Source organism: Temnothorax longispinosus, chromosome 3 (genome assembly GCF_030848805.1).
Source record: "Temnothorax longispinosus isolate EJ_2023e chromosome 3, Tlon_JGU_v1, whole genome shotgun sequence".
NCBI lineage: Eukaryota > Metazoa > Arthropoda > Insecta > Hymenoptera > Formicidae > Temnothorax > Temnothorax longispinosus.
The window spans coordinates 11576609-11596016 of record NC_092360.1 but is presented as its reverse complement, the minus strand read 5'-3'; the positions used below and the strand labels follow the sequence as shown (position 1 = coordinate 11596016).

The 19408-nt window shown below is 31.0% G+C and overlaps 2 protein-coding genes across 2 annotated transcripts in view; one reads left to right on the top strand and one right to left on the bottom strand.

The window, feature by feature from the left end:
* The window catches only part of LOC139809308 (sodium/potassium-transporting ATPase subunit beta-2), a 17100-nt gene extending 10598 nt beyond the window's left edge, over window positions 1-6502 (top strand). Inside the window, exons 4-7 of the mRNA XM_071772101.1 lie at window positions 184-365; window positions 2322-2423; window positions 3369-3540; window positions 4678-6502. Of these exons, the coding sequence (XP_071628202.1) occupies window positions 184-365; window positions 2322-2423; window positions 3369-3540; window positions 4678-4790 (569 nt within the window). The 3' untranslated portion in view covers window positions 4791-6502. The remainder of the gene's footprint in view (window positions 1-183; window positions 366-2321; window positions 2424-3368; window positions 3541-4677) is intronic.
* On the bottom strand, window positions 6369-19408 carry LOC139809307 (sodium/potassium-transporting ATPase subunit beta-2). Its single transcript, XM_071772100.1, has 6 exons — window positions 18934-19408; window positions 11026-11166; window positions 10702-10821; window positions 10317-10498; window positions 9860-10139; window positions 6369-9408 (listed from the first exon to the last, which is right to left on the bottom strand). The coding sequence occupies exons 1-6, from the start codon at window positions 19085-19087 to the stop codon at window positions 9305-9307; spliced, it is 981 nt and encodes a 326-aa protein (XP_071628201.1). The 5' UTR covers window positions 19088-19408; the 3' UTR covers window positions 6369-9304.

Genomic DNA, 19408 nt, shown 5'->3' with positions numbered 1-19408 from the left:
TTTATTTTTGTAAAATACTATTATATTATTAATTTTGAATATATAAATGGTGTCATTGCGGAACGGATACACATTTAAAAATATTTTTTTCACATTATGAGTTTCTTATTATTTAAACAATTTTTCCATTCTTTCGTATTATATATTAAATATAATCCAATCGTGTCTCTATTACTTGGATAGAATACATCAATTCATCGCTTTTGCCAAATGGCGGAAGAAACCAGCAGATCTGCAGTTACAACATGCCAGCGAAGCCTGGTAACGTATGTGCGGTTGACGTAAACAATTGGGGACCATGTTCTCCAAATCAACAATACGGTTTCAACAACTCGGCACCTTGCGTTTTCATTAAACTTAATAGGGTAAGGCAGCGACACGCGCATAAAATCTTTCTTTGAAACACAATGTACCTTTATTTATCTATTCTAGAAGTATTTTCTTAAGTTTAGAAGTATTTTCATTGTAAAGAGTGTTAATAATCGAATCTAATAAAGAAATGAATATCTTATCCAGAATATCTTATTAATTTTATCTAAATAAAATCTTTATTTGAATATATATATAATAAGTTCAGTGTCTTGAGACAATTATGGATATTGCACTTTTTTATCATTTCTGTGTGCGTTTATTCATTAAACATAAAAAAATATTACGTTTATAAAATTTATGAATTTAAATATAGAGATAGTTTATTAATTCGTGCTTTGTGGCTTTGGATGGACTTCCATACAATATCATACAATTCAATACTATTTCTTACATCACTCATTTTTATTACATAATCGCCTTACGTTATCTTATATTCAATCATTTGCGTGGTTATAATTATCTAAGTCTTCCTGACTTTCCCTCTCCATACTTGTTATTATTATTATTATACACATTAACTTATTTGTAATAATATTTAATTAACTTAAAACTTACATCGAGATTCAAGGTTTCAAAACTCAAAAATCAAAATTTTTACGCAAAAACAAAATTTACAATTTAGCATTCAAATGGAGAGCTTTTACTTTACAATTCTACCTATTTAGGTATTTGCATCTTACTCATAATAGCGAAACTTCTAAACTCAAACTTTCTGACTCCGCCACTAAACTTATGATCAACATGCGAGATTCAAACTCATGGATTAAGTAACACGTCAAAGCTTTTAACTTGTGCCTCAAATTTTTTCTCACTCTTTCATAATATTTTTACATCACAAAACATAACTCTCCATACTCCAAACTCAACAACAGAACAAAATTTAATTGAAAATCCAAACCTAAGAGCCAAATTTAAAATTTTAATATTAAATCCAAAGACATACACAACAAGACATACAACTTAAGAAGCTACATTTAGACTCAAAATTCTTTAAAAAAACTTTTAACTTAAAAACTCATGTGTTCCAAAATTTTTATCCAACTCTCTCTTTATATTTTATGATTTCCTAGACGTCCACGTTGTTCTATAGATATAGATATAGGAGATATGTTATGGAGAGATCTCCAGTGTCTTCTCCTCTGTCTCCTCTCTCTTTCTCTTCCCGTTGCTTGCCCTTTCATTGTCTTCCTTTGTTCTTTTTCTCTTCTGTTCTTTCTCTTTTCTCCTTGTTTTCTAGTTCCTGCCCTTGGTCTCCCAGAATTTTTAACTTTATCTCTTTCTGGTCGCTCCTCTCTTAGAGTCTTCTTTCTTTACTACATAATACTCTCCTTCTCTCATTCCATCGTCACTTTGCATCTACACATAACTTGTGATAACCGACTTTTACTAGTTTTCCGTTTTTCTGGTATTCTCCCGCTAGATCTCTTAGTTTCTTTATGCTTCTTTCTCCTTCCTGGTTAGGTCATCCTCTATGTACACACATCTTTTCAGCTCCTTTCCTGCCATTATCTTTATTTTGTCCTTTTTTCTCTTAATCTCTAGCTAGTGTTATCATATATTCTTTTCCATCTTCTCTATAAGGGTTTAAATATTAAGATAAAGCAACCCAGGTAGTATGGTATTATATTCAGAAACGTTTCCGAGAAATGTGTCTTACAAACGCTTATGAAACGTTACGTACGTTAAATAACGTATATGAAAGCAACATGTGCTACATGGGAGCCTAGCAAGAGCGCATACATCTTAAAAAAAAATAAATGTGTTTTTCAAAATTGTAAAAATTTTATCGTGCACGTATATTATTGTCTTACATTTACACTTTGATTGCTGCAGCATTGCATGTACAAATTTATTTAATAGAGACATTATCTATTTTTTTTTTTATTGTTTCCACGATATGATATATGTATAAGGTCCCTTTTAAAATTTTTTAATACGTTACTTTTCAGATATACGGATGGATTCCCGAGTACTATAACAACACTCAAAATTTGCCGAGTGAAATGCCAGAGGAACTAGTCAAATACATAAACAAAGTCGACGCTTCATGGGTTAGTTAGTCGGTCAGTCAATTATATCAGTCGATAAACTAAATCTGGATTGAACGAAGATCGGAAAGAAAATTCAGCGTTTAGATTCGCAACGTAGTATTTGTGCATCAGTCTACGTATATGAATTCTCATAACTCTATACCTTTGAGAGATACTTACAAATTAAGAAACAAACATTAAAATTAAGAAAGGAGGATTTTATTTGAAATTGTTTTTTAAACTTGGCAATAGAACGAATTAAAGTGATATCAACTCATTTTTATCTTTGTAATTGATTAGTCTTTTTAGTAGTATTATCTATTTATTCAACAACCAAGGATAAGGATTGTAAACCAATATCGATGATTGTATACGTTTGTGTACATTGTGTCTGTATGTGCATATATGTGAGATACGTTCGATCTCTACGAACATAACTGTAAATTATCAAGATCAGTATTATATTTCACTCAATCTCTTCGTTCTTTACTGACGTTGCGATAACAACTCTTGTTACGCGATATAAATGTTATTACGGAAATTTTATTGGTATATAATACGTGTACCAAATATTTTACACACATTTACATTGCATAGCAGCAGATGCTTATGCAAATGTAAATTGATATAAAAATAATAGTTTCTTCTCCTAGTATGTAAAGTATAATCGGATACTAGCTTCAAATAAAATAAAATTTTATTTTATCAAAGAAGTTTGAGCATATACATGTATTCAATAATAATTCTTTAAAGAAGTGTCGTAAAAAAATATTATACTTTTTAAATATGCTGTTTGAAGTTTAAAGGATCTTCAAAAAACCTAGAAGTTTGAACGAAAATTTAAATTAAATTAACTTTTATTTATAATTATAACTTTGAGGATTTCTTACTGTTATGTAGTTTTAAATAGAATTATAATATCAATACTTCACGTAATATACAGTTCATATCTTTCTTACATTGCAGCTAAATACCGTATGGGTATCTTGCAAAGGAGAGAATCCTCATGACCGAGAAAGTATCGGTGAATTGAATTATTATCCTCAGGGACACGGCTTTCCAGGATTCTATTATCCATATGAAAATATTCCTGGATACTTAAGTCCCGTCGTCGCCGTCCATTTTCTTCGACCAGCAAGTAAGTTGATACTAATATCAAATGTATGATATGATATGACAGGAATGAAAAAAAAAATGGAAAATCTTACCTTAAAAGAAGAATGCAAGTATGCAAAAAATCTCAAATTACGGTAATTTTTAATTTTTGGATAAACAATATTATTTATATTATAAAATAAGTTTGTCAATATAATTTCAAAGGACTACAACTTCTTTCTGTGGCTTTAAAATATGTTTCCAAAAGCCTTAAACCACGTTAAAACTGTCGGAAACTTCCATATTATAGACTTTTCCGGTATCCAACGTGATATACAATTAACACACGTATCGTTGTGTGGATACACAATTTTTTTAAATTGAAACTGCCACCATTGACTGGTTCATGTGACTCGTAAGCAAATGACGCACTCCAGATGAAACCGGTAAAAGCCGGTGTGTTGCAGCACGGTATCGGTCGTCGAAAGGTGCCATCGGCCTGCTTGCTTCACTCAAAGCTGTACCTACTCGCCATTTAATCTCATCCTATTTTAATAATCTTTCGTAAATCTTATATCTTTTTTTATACATATATCTAAAATAATATAATTAATAGATAATATTAAAGATTCTACATGATGCTTTACATGCAGATTACGTAGTTCGTTTATATCTAAATTAATTAACTTAATTATATTTCTATAAATATAATTAAGTCTATTAATCATTAATTATCTTTATTATTAAGTAAAAATATTATATGTTGCTATGACTTAATAAATTATTAAATTTATATTAATTTAGAGGATTATTTAAAGGATGTTAAAATAGGCCAATTTTTATGCGCTTTTGGAAATAAATTTGCAATAATAAATATTATTTATTTCGTATTTAGTAGATATAAATAACTTGAAAAATGCAATAAAATGTGAAACATAATAATATTAAATTACAAGACTTTGTTATATATCCGAAAAAATTTGACGAGAAAAGAACAAAACTCTTGTCGCGTTATTCCGTACTAAAAAGGTTTACAATTTTATTAAAACGTTTTTATATCAACAAAAACCTAAACTTCCGTGAAAAAATCTAAATTTGTTTATGTAAAAATTTAAAATACATCTCAAATGCATCTGAGCACACCAAGAAGTTTTATTCTGAATTGAACTTTTTCTTGCAGGAAACCAGATCATCAACGTAGAGTGTCGAGCATGGGCGAAAAATATCAAGTACAGTTCGTATAGATCCGAAAAGAAGGGTGCAGTACACTTTGAACTGATGGTCGACGAATGATCGTACGTCATAATCGTCGAGATCGTCATTGCCCTCGACTCGCCCCCGATTTCATAGTTTTATTGTTCGAATAAGAAACCATGCACGAAAACGAAAGATTCGAACACGTTAGAGAACACTACGTGTATGGATATTCGATCACGATGATGGACGATTGCTCGTGCCTAGAAAAATTTAGTAGGTTAATGAATTTGTTATTTTTTAGAGATATTGTTTACATAATTAACCAATCGGCATTCTTGCTTATATCAAGCCACTAGTTTGAACTCATAATCTTAATAGAGAGTTTTATGTCAGAGTTTCTGTTTTGTGACAAAAAGATTGTCTCTTGTTGATTTACAGGTACGTACATAAAAAAAATACTAATAATAAGGGAGATATATAGAATATGACTGACTTTCGTTCGACGAAAATGTCTTAAACTAATAGTTTTGCATATAATTTTCAATAGTAAAAACTTACTAACTAAACAATTGAAGAAGTTAGATAATTAAAGCATTCATTACTTTTATATTTTGGCTCTCAAAATCAATTTCAAATTAATTAAAAAATTTAAAGAATTAACACTAGAACAAAGCTAAATTAAAATTTAATGATTTTAGGAATGAGGAGATTTATGAATGTAAAGAAATATTCTATGAACAAACTATACTATGCAATAAATTAAGGAATTAGTTTTTCTTCTACAAAAAAAGATAATTTTTTAAAGCGCTGCAACTTTGCCGAAGATAATCGAATTGAGATTAGTAATAAATTCTTACTCAAATCAGATTTTCTTCTCTTTTACTGGTTTATTACTAGCTGATCTCAATACGATAATTTCAAGAATTACAGCGATTTAAAAGTTATCTTTTCCTTCTTTCTTTTGCATACTATAGATAAAAGTTTTCATAGCTTTAATCATTTTCTTTAGTATTTGAAGATCTACATACAGTGTCTAAAAATATTAAGAATATAAAAATAAATATTAGAATTTAAATATCACAAGAGCTAAAACAATCACAATATCACAAGCTAAAATAATATTCATGTTTAAGTATGTTACGATTACAAAGAGTTAGACATATGTACAAATTTTTATTTTACCTGCTTTTTTATTTTTACTTAAAAAAAAAGACCTTATTTGATCTTAATTCTTAGTACACATATAAAATATAAATTTTAATAATGTCAAGAAACATAAACAAGCATATCAAAGAACTTATCAACCTATAGATATAAGCATGAAGGACTCAGGAACCAAAAAGAAAAACAAGAAAGAAGAAATATAAAAGTTTAAATAATTTGGACATTATTTTTTTTTAATTGAAATTGATTATCCAAAAATATAAGTAACTAATTTTTATATTAAAATATTGTTCTGAAAGTTTTAAAAATGCAAATTATATTATTTTTGAAGTATCCTATATACCTCTTATATTGTTCTAGTATCTTGATTTACTTGTACGTATCAGAGTCTTTAAAATTGAACAAAATATAGGTATGCTCGAATCATCGATGTGAATAATTTGCTTGCACAGCGTTCTAGTACTTATTGAGGTATAGGTGTAAAAATAAATTGTACAGAATAAAATAATATCGCGTTCTATAATTATAATTATTATTTTTTAAATAAATGACAATAGTGGAAAAATAATTCGACGTACAAGTACAAACGTCTTTTTAAATAAGGGCGAGCATTGTGTAATCCTTAATTTATTTCATTGCGATTATATGATGGTGTTAATTTATTATCCCACTCCTTGGCTCCTAGTCTATTTTGTATGTTAAATTATACATATAAGTAAATTGTACAAGAGCATGTAGTGTTCTTATCAGATATATATTTGTCGAACATTTGCAATATTAAATAAATTTACCTAAATTCTAAATGCAATGATCTGTTAAGAATTAGGTACACATATATTGTCCAGTGATACTTGAACTTTTCTAATTATGGGCACCCTTTTCACGTAAATAAGATTCTGGGGTTACATCAATGCGATACCTGTTTGATAATATGGGAAATCGTTGTCTTTGACATCATTTTTTTCTTATGTTTTGTTGCCAAGTTCTTTAGCATCGATATTACATTCTCATATGTATTACATAGTAGAAATGTAGTGCATTTCTATTTCATTCGTCGGGAATTTTAAAATAGGTATTTTTATGTACCGCAGTGTCAAACGGTTGAGTAATAAGAATATGAAAACGATGAGAATGAGTTATCAATATCCCGCATTTTATCACAAAAGTAAATGTATTTATGTTAGCATAGGATAAAAAATCTGATCCTAATTGCTGTTATTTTTTGCTATGTAATAAACATGATTTTTACAATTTAAAGAACATCATCACTTTCCGATTAATTTTTAACGTCATATATATTATTTTCATTTATGCATGATGCAATTATAATTGAACTGCTGAACGTATTTAGCAAAGAAATGAATTAAAAAGTTTTCCTTTGTTATTAACTAAAAATTGTGCTCGCAGATAGGGTCTGCTATATAATTTCTGAGAGCTCATACTTATTAGCTGCCATGTCGTAAAAATATTTTTACATGTATACATTTAATATCAAATAAATCGCAATTACATGATAAAAAGAACAAACAGATATCGATATCTTTATATCGAGAAAACGACATATACCTTTTGTATTTAATCCTGCCATTAATCGTGAGTCATTTAAGCTATAGCTTGACATACTTTCCGTGAATCACAAGCCATTACATTATCATTCATTTCTATATATCTCAAACCTATGAACACTATTTCTCTCTTCTTTTCCTTAAAAGAAAAGAAAATTATCTTATTTCTAGAATAATTTTTACAACATATATGTAATCGATATTTCAAAGCTGAAACATCGTTTAAAGAGATAAAAATAAAAAAAGTAGGGTATATCAATATTTTTCTTTGTTTTGGTTCATACTTTTTGTTATATTCTATTATTGAAAAATCTATTCTTTATTATATGCAATATTGGCGTATATATATAACGTCAATTTATAAATTTACATTAAAATTTTTTTTAATCTGCATAGCATTTTGTCAGATTTCTCAATATTTACAGATACGGACCAGGTATTAAATATCTTAAATATTATCATGTTGACAATATTTGTCATTTTTGCTTCAAATTTGTTTTTTTTTTATTTGTAAGAAATTATACGCTTATTATCTATTTCGCGATTCTTAATTTCTACTTGACAAAATTACTAACGCGTTCCAATAAGGTAAAAAATATGATATTACCTGAGGACGTATTAATTTCTAGTAGAGTGTCATTTGAATATTACAAAAGTCTTCAAAATTGCACGCCTGATTATAAAAAAATCTACCCAGCTACCATTATACATATATATGTATATGAGTATATTAAATAATTCCAAATGAGATTCTTTTATATATGCTATTGTGTCGGTCGGTCTTTATATATAAATTGCGCTTATGAGCAAAAAAGGCACGTGTAAACGATTATAATTCTTTGAGATTCCATTATTCCATTCTTTCATTTGTTTCTAATTTTCAATTGCACAAAGGCGAGTTAAATTCGCGCTTATGAGCAAAGGAAGGCACGCGTAAGTGATTATAATTCTTTGAGATTTCATTCTTTCCATTCTTTCATTCGTTCCTAATTTTTAATTGCACGAAAATGTGTTAAATTTGCTATAAAAACTTCTTTAACCTGCAAGTACGCAGTAGATATCAACGAGAATAACATTGTACAAAATATATATGCAAAATAATATATTACCGACAAATTAAAGTCAAAATTAGCAATATAAGATTGGAACATTAACATTCAAGCTTCTTTATATTAGCTTTCTCAAAGAGGATATTGTAATTTAACTTGTATGAATGTTGTATATGACGAAACTATTACATTTTTAGAATTCTTGGAATAATTAATCACTAATTTAATTGACGAACTCCAAATGGCAGATGTAAAACGACCGTTTAGTTTATATATAAAAAATGTCTTTTATGCATGCTAAAAATATTCCGTTTATAGTTATAAGAATAAAAAATGTCTTTTACACATGCTAAAAATATTTTCTACAGACTTCTTAGATAAATTTGGTACGAATAGATTATTGAAACGAAAAATCTAAAACAGCAGATTTGTGAAAGATATTCTACGAAGTGATGTTGATTAATGAAGACCTTTCTCTCTCAATGAACGTTCTAATTATTAATATCAGCGCCTCTTTTTTCAGTCGTTATCCTCGCCGATATGTCTTCATTCAGCACATACATATGCAATCTCTCAAAATTCATGATTTTCATGTATAAGCCATTTAAAACGTCAGGAACGTCTATTGTAAGAATTCTTTTCGTTTTGTACTCGATTAATGTCATCCCAGAGAGTCGGCGGCATGTTGTCGACTTCGGAGAGATTATATTTGTTCACATTTTTATTATTTGGAAGATGAAGATTTGCCTAATGGCTACCTCAAATGTCCCCAAGACACTCGTTTTACTTTAAGAGACTTGCATAGGGAGCCGAAGGCTGTTTTTAGATTTCGTTAATCTATCATCAGCTCGAAATGGACCGCGCCGATTTTGTCGTTACGACTATGCTTGATATTTTTTGCCCATGCTTTGCACTCGACATTTATCAGAATTCCGGCTGAAAATAAAAGATAAATATAATGTAGCTCATATGTTTCTGTTTTTTCGTTATTATATGACATTTTTGACGTCAATATCGTGATAATTGAGAAACTGCTGAATCTAAGTAGTTGTTATCTTATGATAAATGAACAGAATAAACTGAATTAAACACTATTCTGCGAAAGAAACTCGTCATTTTTATTAATACATACTGCAAAAGCTCATAATGGTCATTTCAGGGTCAACAAAGCGAGAAGATTAAAAAACGGATTACACAACGTGAATAACAGGAATGCAATTCTTTTTGCACAATGTGCTACTAAATATAACAGCTTAATTTCTTCTAGTATAGTGTTTAATTGATTGTATTCTGTTCACTCATTACAAAATGATAACTAGTTAGCTTCGACATTTCCCAATTGTCATCCTATATATATTGTGGGCATATATATATTTATTATACTTACTTCGTGGTCTGACGAAGTGCACTGCAACTAGCGGACTCAAATATCCTTCGGAATTTTCATAAGGATAAAAGTAACCAGGAAAACCGTGTCGTGGTAAATAACTAATTGGGCCAATGTTCTCCTGATCAGCAGGATTTTCACCTTCGCAGGATACCCAGATTGTGTTCAGCTGCAAGGAGTTGTTTCCTTTCAGACTAGCGATGTGTTCCTTGAGATCGAGTGGCATCTTTTCCGGTAAATGTTGAGTATCGTTGTAAAAGTCTGGTCTCCAGCCATAAATCTAACGGACGAAAATATTATAAAGAATGTTATATGTATATTGATTTGTATTAAATATGTATGTAATGATTTTTTAGTTGATATTTAGTTGTTGATAGTATTTAAAAAAATAATATTTGTTAATAAATATCTTGTTATTATAGATAATCGAATTAATTCTACATTATGATGTACGTACTTTGTTCAGCTTAAGGAAAATGCAAGGAGCGGATTTGTGATAGTTATATCTGTTCTCCTTGGTACAAGGATGCCAATTTTTCACATCAACATCACAAACTTTTCCGGGTGGCGGCGGCTGATTATAATCGCATTTGTTAATGTTTGCGCCAAGACCAAGAACAGACCCGGGTGTTATATAATCTGAAATTAATGTTACACGAAATATTGCAAATATTAACGACGATTAAAATGTAGGTATTTGGCAACTTGAAAATGATTATAAAAATTAATTAGGAATAAGGTAAATGCAGATGTAAGATGAATTAGAATTTATTTAGAATTTATTTAGAATTTAATGTCCTATTCTGAACGATATGAATTTCTTTTTTTTTACGGACGGTTACCTTTTAAGAAATTTTGTAGTGAATCAACCCAGTGTTTGAAGTTTTCACTGTCGGTGCCTCTGTACCAAATCAAAGTGCTCTCCACATTCTCCGTCGGCGGCATCGGTCTGAATCCCAAGCCTGCGAAGCGTAACATCGACGTTTATTTTAAAATTTGCAACATCTTTCCGTATCTTAATTTTTTATATATCAAAAACTACAAATTAATAAATAATTTCTACAAATAACTTAAAATAGTCATGACGGCTATTAAATATTTAAAAAAATTAAAATATGTCATTGCCATTTATATATTGTATTTACTATTAACAAAAAATAATTTACCTGGATTTGTTCCAATGATGGATCTCTCGAGTTGCCATCTCGGTATCCTTGGATCGAGCGTTTGAAAGAATCCCCAGAAACAAATGGCAACAAGCGCCGCCAGAACGCCGTAGAATATCAAATAAAAAAGTCCGATTTTACCTTGAAAATAGAATAAAATAATTAAATAAAAGTAATAAAATAATTAAAGAGAAGGGTATCCGAAATCACATTTCGAAAAAACTCTCTATTCGTTATTCGAAAATTTTCCGATCATTCTGAATGCTATCCGAATATTTATAATAGAACAATTGACACAAAATCTTTTTTTTAATCATTTCCTATATTAGGTATTTCAGAAATCTACTTTCTGATTCATATTCTTTTGCACTTGCCGTATATTTCTGTTATCAATTTTTAATCGAAGTAGTGTTAAGGACGACTACGATTAAACTTCGATTAATTCGGTGATTAATTCAACCGTATAAGTGCATAAAGCAAAATTTCTGATTGTATAATTTGTCATTCCGGATCTAATTTTTTTCCGTATGTTAAACAACAAAAAATTAATAATTCTATCTATAATAACAAAATATTACAGGTATTACTTAATAAGTCAATCGCTGATTAAGTTAATCAAAGTTTGGTCGAGTTATTTTACGAATACTCCAATATGAATTAAATATTGTTGTATCACGTTATATTCTAGTAAGTACTCTGAAGTATACATATACTTTTTCTAAATACAAGTGCTAAATATATTGCTTTCATAGGACCATCCGTGATCCAGATTATTGACCATCATGCACATAAATCATCATACAATAACTTTAGCCATAACGTGCTTCGCGAAGAGTTAGTCGTATGTAGAGAAAGCTGATTCTCGTACGTTGTACTTCCTGTTATGTAGGTTAATTATATTAACCGCGGATTCAATTCATAGAGGAAGATCAAAGCGCCTGGTCAAATGGTGCAATTCAATTATGCCTTAACGCGTCTCGCGACATTGTTTTGTGGACATCATTCATCAAATAACGCTACCGGGAACAAATCGGTACACACACATGAAGAAAAATTATCGATATTAAATGTAGTACACTATATTTTCTTAAAAATTTAAATATACATTTTTGCCAAATATCTTGACACATATGTATACATAAATAAAAATTATACGCACAAAATTATTAATTATAACTAGTAATAACTAGATTTTTATATTTTATATTTACTTTCAATTAAAATAATAATGAGAAATTAGTACCTCATTTTTTAGATTTTTAATGTAATTGAGATAAAATCCTTTCCACACAAAGAGTTCTTGAATTTTTTAGAAAAAAATACTAGAAATTTATTATAATTACATTAAAATTTTACAATTAGGATGTTAATTTCATAGAAATCGTAGGAGGGGATACGGAACGCTCACTACAGTCGGGTGTCAAAGGAGAGTCTTGAAGTATCTCTTATTCAGTCCCGTTAGGCGCGTCATAAAGTCGTTGGACGATACTATCGAGAAGTTAATTGTCTTTGACATCGTCATGGAATTTTATCGATAGACTATAGTCACGACTGCATAAGGGATAGGATGCAGTTACGAAATTATAGGACAAAATTAAATACCATTTTGCTCCTTTTTTTATCACTGTATCAAAATATGAATCTTTTTATATTTGAATATTTGAATCTTTTCTATTCTTTTTCTCATATTTGGCTACTTTTTCTAACAATTGGGTACATTTTGATCAACGCTTTTTTTCTAAATAAGCTCTTTCTGAATTTTAATTAATGATTTGGAAAAAGTAAGTTTTTTTGTAACTTTAATCGCTTGTAATTTTTGATAAAATTATAATTCTTAAAAAACCGATCAATGAAATCATATCTGTTTCTAAAGAGATGTACTTTTCAAGAACAAGATACATAAGTTTAAAGAAACATTTTACAGGAGAGCGCTTCAAAAGCTTTATATCTCTTTAACTTTATATCTCTTATAATTCACTCCTTCATTCTCAACTTTATCCTCATTTTCTTTGTTTATTTCAAATCAAGGTTACAAATAGAATCTCACAAATCAAAAAATTTAAAAATTTTGAAACAAGTTTTTTAAAAATTACTTCTAATTATTTAAAATGTGAGGAGTCCATAACTTTAATCTTTCTTTTTTAGACATTTAGTCATCTAGAAAGCTCTCTATGTAAAATATAGCAAGAAATAATCTTTTTTTAAAATAAGGAATTGATATTTTGATTATTTTCAAGTGCATTCTTTTGTTTATATTAAATGGTGTCGTCCCCGGGAAATAATTAAGCTGCAAAGAATATCGGTATCTCTCATTCCTCGTTACTCGACTACTGAAAAAAGGCGCGTCTTCGAGCTTTCTTCTAACGATAATAATGGAAAGTAGGAACTGCAGTGGTCCATTTAACACTTCTTGACTTATTGCTAGGTAAAACGAACGTTAACGAACGTTGGCAGTAACGTCTTGCATCTTTAAAAACCAAACAAATCATAATTATCTATTTTTGTCTATTCTTAAAAAAAAACTCAATACTAATTGTAAGATTCAGAGGATCTCCGCTTAAATTTTCATTTTCCCTATAAGAAATAGAATAAATAAAATATTACGCAGGAGTGTGTCTTATTATTATTTGATTTTTACTTGCAGATATTAAATATTCTTTTATTTAAGTGACTATTGATTGTAGTTTTTCTCATTTAATATTTTTGATATATTAAACAGTAGAACCTCTTACGGTTCAGTCATGTTCAGCGAAATAAAACCGAAATTATTTCGGAAATTAACATAACTTTTTGATTTATTCCTTTACGAAGAATCGGTTATAGAGATTATACATTGACGTTTTGATCATCATGTTACGATAACACAGTCGTGTAACTACGATTCTGTTTTGTCTCGTTACGGCTGATTCGCAGAGTTTACAGAAACGCGATAAGCGAAATCTTATTCAATAATTTAGCTTACATTACCACAATGCAATACGAGCCTCACAATGACGGCATTGGATCAGATCACACGTTCCTTAAATCGCGATCATTAAGTAAAAAAATTACAATATTAGCTTCGTCGCATAGATTATTTTTTCTAATTACTAAAAGAATTTGCTTCTTTCATACAAAGAAGAATAAGAAACAATTATGTGAAGCTTTTTTGCATTTATATGAATAAAAAAATCAGTTATTTGTTACAGGAGGCAAGAAGTTTACAGTTTCTCAAGGCAGGAGTAACGGCCGCTAAAGTCACTAATTGTGCAATTACATGATACAAAAGAAATGTATTTGAACTGATTTTTAAAGAAAAATGGCAAGATCCGAGTCAACTTCGGCTCGGTTCGTTTCCTGGTTTTTGGTTAACTGCAGCTGCAACTTTCACGATTCGGATGGTCTTCAGGTGATTGTAAACTGGACGAAAGACAGCGGCACAGCCGCGTGGGTGTACCCTTCGGAATGGCCCTAAGTTACGTAATGCTGTAATGCCGCCGTTTAACGCCAATTGACCTCGTTATACACGTTTGCGCTAAAGGAAGTTTAACAATTGCCATTCAACCGAGCAAACCGTTGTATGCACCGCGAATCAAACACGCTCCATGCTTCCGTCTTTTTCTAGCTTCGCTTCCACTCACCTTCCTCGCTTGTCCCGCTTCGCAATGCTCCGGACATTAATATGGAGCCGCGTGAAAGATTTGATTGGAAAATAATGTTGTACAGAATTCTATCTCAAGTGTAAAACGTTGTGACAAATCTATCGTAACCGAAAAGCGCTTCCTTTATTTTTGTTTTAAAATGAAAGAAGTATTACAACGTTCTTTTCCAATGTCTTACTTTAAGATAAGAAACACTGAATAGAAGATTCGAGGGTGAGAATGAAGTATAAAAAAAAAGATTCTTTTTCACTGTATGTCAAGGTCTCAAGGTTACTAATTGTACTTCAAGGGTGTATCTTGATATATTTTTCGAAGCTTAGTATTACTGGTGACTTTAACGTATACAGGCTTCTGAGCCAATTAAATTAAAACAATTCTTGTGAAGCAACACGCAGTGTTGGCGTGTGCACTGCAAGTCTTCTCTTTGTTGTGGAAACGTGGAAAATGATAAACGATTGCCGATCATAGAAGAGAATAGATGTAACATAATTATCGCGTTATATAATTATAATTATGATACCGATTTTTGACTAGTCGCAAGTACAGAGTATTTGATTAGATAGCAGTTTCAGCGATATTTTGTACTTAACGTATTAAAGCATTCTACGTTTTTGCATGTTTCATTTATACAGTTTTTGGATATTTCGCCCCTAAAAATACCCATTTTATCAAAATAAATTTACTTGAAAAGATAGATTTATCTAGTAATTTAATTTCTTTGTGTTTGAATACTTTTAAGGGTTCGCTATGATATCCTCATTTGAAGATATCACGTTAAATTGCAAGAATGGCTCGCGTAAAGTGCACTTTTATACGGCGCGGGTGTGTAATAACCATTAGGTCGCCATAGCGACAGCCGTAAAACACACCCCGAGATATATGAAGACGGGGCTGACCACGTTCGGCTGTGATCGACGGCGGCGCCGGTAAGACTAATTAATTGAAGCTCGCAAACACTCTCCTTCACATACGCGACGTCATGAATGCCTTTATCTTCCCTAGACGTCTCGTATTGGAAAAAACACGTCATGTCCAAATATTTAAACTGTGTGACCATTCGCGAGATAAGCAATGTTGTCTCATGATAGTATCTATTAGTATGACGACCAGTTCGCCTGTTTATGTCTGCCGTGTGTTGATAAATTTATCAGTATAAATTGTATAATCAATATAAATGTGTATATATAACTACATTAATTACAATTGTAATTTCACTCGCTTTTTCATCATAATTCACTTTTAAAAACACACGTCGTTTTTTTAATAATCCACGTTTATAAAAACACGTATTAATTTCTTATAAATTCATATATTAATTGTTTTATATCCAGTATTTAAGCGACCAGAAGTCTAATTTGTTACAAATCCATGGATCTAAAAGTACACTCTTGTGCGACTATAACTAGATATTAATGATTACGCGATAGTGGCAGACACCATCATATATCTTTGGTCATTGACACTATCACGTGCTAAGAACAAACATGCAGTAAAATACTAGGCTAATAAAATACTGGCATTAATCGTTAACATGCCGTGGTAACACATGCAACAACGACGGTGCACATCAATAGTTAATAAACGGTGCACGATCGGTAGGCATGCTTTTCAATTCTTTCATTCTTTCTATGTTTTACGAGTAGCACAGCAATAAAAAAAAATATACGTAAATGGTACTACTACGTTATATTGTAATATTTATTTATTCTGAACTTCTACGTCATTTGTTGGTTTGATAGCTGAGTTGTGTCGCATTTCATACACTTCAACAAAGTAATTTTATTAAGAATCGTTTATATAGATACAAATATGTGTGTGTGTGTGTGTGTGTGTGTGTGTGTGTGTGTGTGTGTGTGTGTGTGTTGGAAAAATTGTCTCCGTGCGCTTCCTTCTGGTTTACCTTTGACGTCATAAGTAATCGGGTCTGAGATAGGTAATATTGCCGGCTTAAGGATCGTTTAAATAATTGAAAGATTGTTACGTGTATCTATAATATAACAAACTCATACGGAAAACTATACAATAATAATCTACTTTTAGATACAATCAATTATATTATCGTATCTATCGAGGATAATTTCTAAATTCATTAACATAAAAAATTCTGAAATGTCTGTTAATCCAAAATCTTACTAGAGTAAAATATACAATACCTATTATTATTTATATTTTATTACTAAAATTGTATATATATATATATATATATATCTTAAAAAAAATTTTTTTTAAATCACACTTTAATTCGCTATAAGTTATCTTATACTACTAATTCTATTAATAATTATGTGTGTGTGTGTGTGTGTAATTAATTCTACATCATCATTATATGCATGGTACTTTACAAGTCATTATATATGGTATTTTTAGAACACTTCTTCTTGGGTAACTTTCCGGGTAGTAGTTTCTTATATGTATGAAAGAAGATTGCATACATATCTTGTTCTTTTTTTTTCAGAATAATTTAAAAATTCTTATTATACGATTTATATATAAAATACTTTAGGGTTTGTTCAAAAAATTATTCTAAAATGTCTTTTGTACCAGCTTACTGGCACTAATCCTTAGTTCAATATATATTTTTTTCTATCGGATTTTCTAATTATGTTTCTAATTATTTTTTAAATACGTTATCAAATTACGAGCGTAATGACGTTTCTGTCCTAATCTGGAAACAATTTTTGTTATTAGAATTAAAAACTTCTGTCTACTGTAGAAGCTCTATTATAAGTGTCTAAAAATTCATAATTTTATGTTTAATTCTCTCAGTCATAAGTACCTAAAAATACATATATGAATATTACATTTTGATTTTTTCAAATAAAAGCGGTTTTGTCTAATGTAACACTTAACGTTAACGCGCGGCGCTAATGATATTTCCACTTATGCTCCATGTATATATATAGATATACATATCCTCATTTATTCAATTATTATCATAGGCTGCGTGTGTGACTCAACAGAGTAAGTTGAAATGTTCTGCATACTTTAAGAAAAGAGTCATCGAAGAACATTACGTTGCATTTCTTTAGAAAGTATAGTAGAGAATCGATAATTTATTTGTAGATCGTGATGAATTGAGCAAAATTTGTATAATGCATATAAAATGATAATTTAAATAATTATATTGAAACTTAAGTCATTGAGAATATTACATTTTACTCTAAATAGAAAAAAATGAAAATACAAACATATATCAGTGGATTGAGTGAAAAAAATGAAATCAACTGACTAGAAAAAATCTATTAAACACACTTTAAATTATATTTTATTTAAATACAAATATTTTAAACGTTACCGTTACGCTTTAAACGTTAAATTTACACCGTTACGATCATATACCAAAATTTGCCTAATTAAAATCTACAATTTGCTTAATTATTATATTAAAGCATATTTTACACGTATATTCTTTACAATCCATTTTCAAAATTTTCTTTACCTACATTTCGGTCTATCAGTTTCCGTGTTAAATTCCATGTCAAATATTAATAAAATTATATTTTTAGTTAATTTAAAAATAAATTTGTCACGTGGGGAGAGAGAAAAAAAATATAGATAGGGCGTAATCGAGTTTTCGTTAAAGAAAGTCAACTCTACTCAATTATTTCGAGGTTGCTAACAATAAGAAGACTTTGCAGAAAGTGTGCGACTTCTGACACGCCCTGCTGCACGTGGTATCTCCTTTGACATTTTATCTAGAAAAAATATTTACGATACTCCGGGGCGATACTTCCATAGTATTAAAATACCAAAACTCTGTTTTCGACTTGATCAATACGAGTGTCTCCAAAGTAATAGCCGATGGAATAGTACCGGAGCGATTAATATTGGCGATTAGTATTTCCCAGACAATAGAGTAATGGAGTCGATCAAATAATCGACGCGCGATCCGTAATAACGAATTGGCGAATCAAACCAATTTTTGTGTAGAAAAAAAAGAAAAAGAAGAGTATAAACTTTCGAGTTTTCCAAACGCGTCGGCCGATAGGCGAACCTTCTGCGGCGAGAGTAAAAGCGTATATCGAGGCGCTTCGGAATCGAGCCACGCTGCGGAAAACGCGATCCTAGGTGTGTCTCCACACCTGCGGAAAGAATCGGGCAAGGCATCTATAGGTATCGACAGTCGCGGTGTCCGATCCCGCGTTTAACGATATACCATCGATATACTCTCACACGAGACCGCATCGTGAACTCCCTCGGACAGCTACCACATAATTTCTTCCACATCGCGCGGAAGAAATTCTAAAGCTGGCAACACCGCGCTTACCCCAGCTACTGGCGGTCCTGCCCATGAACGCGCCGGTCTCGCGATTGTACAGAAAGGTCCTCATGGTCTGGCTGACCGACATGCTCGGCGGCTTTTCGTACGGATTCATCAGCTCCATCGCGACCATCGTCTTCGGGTCTTTGGTCACCACCATCGTGCGTCCCACCTGTTAACGAGGATTCCGCTTGATTTCACAAAACGCGCGCACCCGCCCGCCAATTCCCGCGAACACGCACACCGCGAGTTCCCCCGAGAAAATTCGAAACACTCCGCACTCCTCTGATGGAACTCTCGGCCACGCCGAACTCTTCGATCGGCCGTACGCGCGCGATTCGTTCTTTTCTTTCCCTTCCCAACGCCGATTCGTACACGAATTGCTCCGCAAATCCAACTCCGCAGGTTACTCCAACTCGCCAGGCGTCGCCAACAGTTGTTTCTTCGGCGCCACCAGGTTGACTAAACGCGCCCAACCAAG